This window comes from Halyomorpha halys, unplaced genomic scaffold, assembly GCF_000696795.3.
Source record: "Halyomorpha halys isolate HHAL.00 unplaced genomic scaffold, Hhal_1.1 Scaffold229.1, whole genome shotgun sequence".
Lineage (NCBI taxonomy): Eukaryota > Metazoa > Arthropoda > Insecta > Hemiptera > Pentatomidae > Halyomorpha > Halyomorpha halys.
Genome location: NW_027111154.1, coordinates 140,678 through 145,621, shown reverse-complemented (window position 1 = coordinate 145,621; position 4,944 = coordinate 140,678). Strand labels below are relative to the sequence as shown.

The 4,944-nt window shown below is 30.5% G+C and overlaps 1 protein-coding gene across 2 annotated transcripts in view; it reads right to left on the bottom strand.

The window, feature by feature from the left end:
• Nucleotides 1-2,188, bottom strand: part of LOC106679888 (mitochondrial protein C2orf69 homolog) — a 20,652-nt gene extending 18,464 nt beyond the window's left edge. Inside the window, exons 1-2 of one of the 2 annotated variants that reach the window (XM_067049238.1) lie at nucleotides 2,030-2,188; nucleotides 1,886-1,948 (exon numbers count right to left, since the gene is read on the bottom strand). In XM_067049238.1, coding sequence (XP_066905339.1) covers nucleotides 1,886-1,948; nucleotides 2,030-2,142 — 176 coding nt within the window. In that variant the 5' untranslated portion in view covers nucleotides 2,143-2,188. The remainder of the gene's footprint in view (nucleotides 1-1,885; nucleotides 1,949-2,029) is intronic. The other variant, XM_067049239.1, reaches the window with a different exon arrangement.
• Between the last annotated feature and the right edge of the window lie 2,756 nt (nucleotides 2,189-4,944).

The following is a 4,944-nucleotide window of genomic DNA, read 5'->3' as shown; positions in this document are numbered from 1 at the left end:
AAAGTTATGCCTAATCAAATAGCAACTTGATTACTTACTGAACGACAGTAACTAATATAAAACTGACCCATTGTAAGTAAAAAAAACCAAAGACTAATTATATAATAGCAAATTTTTTAAAATTAGACTTTGGGGGGGGGGGGGAAAGAGGGATTATTATGATTAGAACTGCCCCCCCCAAAAAAGGATTTTGAATTTGGATTGCAATTAAACTAAACACTGGCAATATTTTTTTAAAATATAGGTAATGAAGCTGACTACTACACAGCAGTCCAACCAGGACTAATTTTATCAAGTATTGTTTTGACATTGCTTTCCTCTACTTTGACTATTGCACTTCGAAATAACATTGAATACCTCATGTGTAAACTTATTAAAAATACAGAATTATGATCAATATTTCAACTAATACGATAGAGACCAGGTAGAAAAAAGTGGATAAAAATTACAGGATTTAGAATTGCAAACCATCAATGATTTAAAGTATGAACTGTCAACTAAATTTGGTAGTGACTTCGCAACCTACTCCATTCTTTCTCCAGTACAATTAACTCAGAAATTTCCATTGGAAAGATATCATTGAAACTCTAATTTGAAGAGGATTTTATATTGGTGACTTTTCTAATCTGACCTGTCATGAAGATATAATTCACCAAAACCAAAGAAATATTTTTAAGGTTTGGATGATATGAGCGCAAAATGTTTAGAAAATTAAACAAATGTAAGGAACATAGCTGGTTGAGATTTTGATTTCTCTTAAGAACCAGTCATCGTAAGTGAGGCATCATCGTCAAAATAGGCATCCTTAACTGGCAGAGGATAGTCAAATTATTTTTGAGGAAATTGAATCCTCAAACAATTTTTTTCTTTATATCTGTTTGATTTTTCACACCATTTGAGAGCAAATTGTCAACAAATATAAAAATTTGTAATTAATAAGGTTTTTGGCAATTCACAGCTTCAGGACGAGTTGGATCTGAAATATCACTAATATAAAATTGTTTAAAAGTTAGAGAGTCCTCCAAAGAAAACAACCCATTCCGTTATAAGTTTAGAACTTTAAAATTAGTGGAGAGGAACTGGAAGAGGTTCTGGAGTCGATGACTAATTCTCATAACTCTAGAAAAGAAATATATATATATATATTTTATTTTATCTAGTTAGTAACAGAACTTCATTCTTATCATCCCTGACAAAGCCCTGCAAAGAGGGGCCAAATGTTGGCTAACAATAAATAGTTTTCTTTTACTATTTTGATACCTTTATTGACCACCACTGGTCCTATCTATTATATATATATATATATTCAGTAAAACAATATATTGAAAATGAAATAAGTGTAACAAACTGATTATAAGTGTGAAAGTGTACCACGTAAATGATTTGCAACGGTCAAGGAAATAAACTAATCATCCTAATTAGTTTCCTGAATTATGCTGGTTAGATCCTAAAGATAAACAAAACGATAAGATCAGCATTTATCTCTTTTATCCATCACAACAAGTTACACTCGAAATTAAACTGGTTTTTGCATCTACATCCCAATAATAATTTAAGTTGAGTTTTAAGTTAGACAAGATATAAACATTAACCATATCATGGACATATCACAACATATTATTTAATTTTCTAACGATAAGATGGAAAACTAATAAAGAAAAAGACAGTGTACTATGACAGTGAAACTTGATAGTATACTTTGACAATTTCCATTCATAATAAAATCTTCATTACATATCCACCACCGTTACTAAGTAATTTTACCATCATAAAAATATAATTTTATTTCATCGGTAGTGGTATGAAAAATATAACAAATAATGTGCATTTTTATATGTTAATGACTGGAATAATTTCTCCGAATAAGCGAAAATAATGAATTTACCTTCTTTGCTCCTGATCTGGTGAAAGAAACTCCATAAACGTTGCAAGCTTATGGGAAGCTAATCTGATTGAAAAAGACAAAGAGTAAGTTCTCTACAAACAACAAGGGGCTATCTCTTAAATAATTGCAATCATTGTGGCTCACCTCGACGGCCGAACTACGACTATATGCTCGTGCTGGAAGTGAGACTGGAGGATGACAGCGGTGTTTTCCAAGTTCCATTTGATATACTGCTTGTTATCCCGATGGGTTGCCATGTTTTCCGGAAAATCCTAAAAATTAAAGTAACAACTTCAAAAGATGAAAAAATCTAACAATTTAAAAATGTCATAATTTCCAAGAATATACTATTTTATTTCCAATAAAACAAAAGTTAAAAAGAACAGAAATCTTTTGAGTATCATTTAATAAAAGCTAAAATTTTATCAGCCAATTAACGACGAAGGCAATTACTTTATATGGAAAATAACAATAAATAAAAAAGTTCTATGTGCTGGGGTAGCAATACCAATTATTGTTTATTAAGTAAAATTGATGTTCACACCTCAAACACATTTGAAATATTTAATTATATCTGCCTATTTCACTATTAGCTAAAGTTATTGTGATAAATAATGAATTTCATTCATGAAAACAAATGAATAAATAAATAATGAATTTCATTCATTAAAACAAATTTACTTTTCTGCCCCTCAGATTGTAAAAGTCCTTGATTGTGCAGGTTCGTAGAGGTTGAGGCCAAAACATCTCATTACAAGCCTGGGTTAGTCCTTGCAGTTATGTAACTTAATATATTAGTGTTTTACCACAGTGTTTAGTCTGTAATTGTAATTGTGTTTGTTCAAAATTATCATTATTTTTGTATCCTTACTGAATTTTTTTCGTGTCAAATCAATTTAAAATTGATGTTATTAACAGTATTATAAAAATTGATGAGTGTTAAAATTCTAACATACTCGGCTACCACAGCCTCGTTTACATGTCTTTCTTTTTCGTTTGCTCCCTACTAGGCCATTGCTTACATCTATCCCATATACCCTGCAGGTTATCAATCTATTCTAACGTCTATAGTTTTCATTTCATGGGGCCATTATGAAATAAAAATCAATCCACCAAGACCAGAATCAAAGCGGTGCTGATGCAGACTCAAGGTTCGTATGTCCTGGAAGTGTCCTCAACTACTTATGGTTCATTGTTCCTCAAAATTACTAACAGTGGTTCCCTTTATGCTGCAGATGTACAATAGTGCTGGTTTTCCTTTTGATGTAGATGAGTAATAAAGCTGAGTTTCAAAAAATTGGGACTCCAAATAGAAAAAAAAAAATTTGTAAAACAAAGAGGGAGAGAGTGATTATAAGTTTAAGGATTTATTCTGAACACCTAATTAGTAAAAGTAAAAAAAAAAAAAAGTATACAAGTTTAGACATAAGTAAAGATTTACAGTTAGTTGAGCCAACAGTGCAGAGGTTCCCAAAAGTGAATGTTACTTTCTCAAAATATAGAAAAAGTAGACAAGCTTAGAAATAAGTAAAGATTTACAGTTAGTTGAGTCAACAGTGCAGTGGTTCTCAAAAGCGAATGTTACTATCTCAAAATATAGAAAATTAATATAGCAAATATACAGTCCAGTATTTACTTTGCACATATTCAACCACTCTTAAGGATATTTTATGTGCAATATATACAGTCCAGTATTTACTTTACACATATTCAACCACTCTAAGTTTATTTTATGCCCAATATATACAGTCCAGTATTTACTTGGCACATATTCAACCACTCTAAGACTATTGTATGCCCGCTATCTCCTGAATGAGATAGTCTGCACTCACTCTAGACGGCAACTCTGCCCGATTCAGTAATTTCTGTATTTTTAAAAATTGTTTTGTTTCACCCCACTCCCATACGTCTCTTCACTAGTTCCTTTCTTATTCACTTTTCTGGACATTATATATTTATTTTAGCTTATTATTTTTTACTCATCTATATAACTGTGTATATTTTATCCAGTGTAACATATATTCCGTTTTCTTTCTTGCCAATTGTATCATATATATAATTTTCTTTCATACATTTCATTATATTGACTCTTTAATCACTACTTACATATATCTCATTATGTTAATTAATTCATTACTTCACATAGTTTACATTTTCTTCCGTACCTTTCATTATGTTTATTCCTTTATTTACATGAGCACTATCTGTTTTTAATAACTTTTTTAATCATTTATTTTTTATAATGGCTACCTATGCAATATTATATTTTCTCTTCTATTAGTATCAACTACTATCTACTTACTTAATTGTTATGAATATTTCTAACCTTGTTTGTCATTATTTTCTTTTTGTTTTTTCTGAATTAAGGTTACTATCTCGTTTTGTTTTTCAGCCCTGATGAAGGAACGAAATTCAGATAGAAACATCGGCACAAATAAATAAGTTTTGTCTATTTGTCTATCTTTGCTGACCACATCCCTGACCACCTTCTCCTCACTCTAAGGATAGTTGTGCCATACTTTTTTTTACAAGGGAACCTAACCTACAAATTTTTTTAAGCCCAACCAGGGTATAGTGAATTCTTTTCCAGCTAGAAGGGTGCTTTAGACAGGGAAAACAGTTTGTGAACTGCTGCACTAGTGCAATAGAATTTGGTGAACTGCTGCACTAGTGCAATAGAATTTGGTGAACTGCTGCACTAGTGCAATACAATTTGGTAAACAAATATTTTGGCTTGCAATTTAGGCTGTAAAAAAACAATCAATCAGGAACTCAAAAATGACTAGAATAAATAAAACACCATCAATCTCAATTTTACAATTTTTTTATTTTATTTTACTTTAATTATTCAAAAACAGTTCATCCCAAGCTTTTAACTCTAAATGTTTCAAAAGGAAAACAATAAATCTTAATATATAAATATCAACTTGTATTTTAAAAAAAATAAATATCACTTTTATCTCAGAGCAACTGGTTCAATTGAAATTGAGGAAACATACTAAATGTTCTCATGAACATAGAAAGAATATCTCAGGGATATTGAGGAACCCTACTCTTTA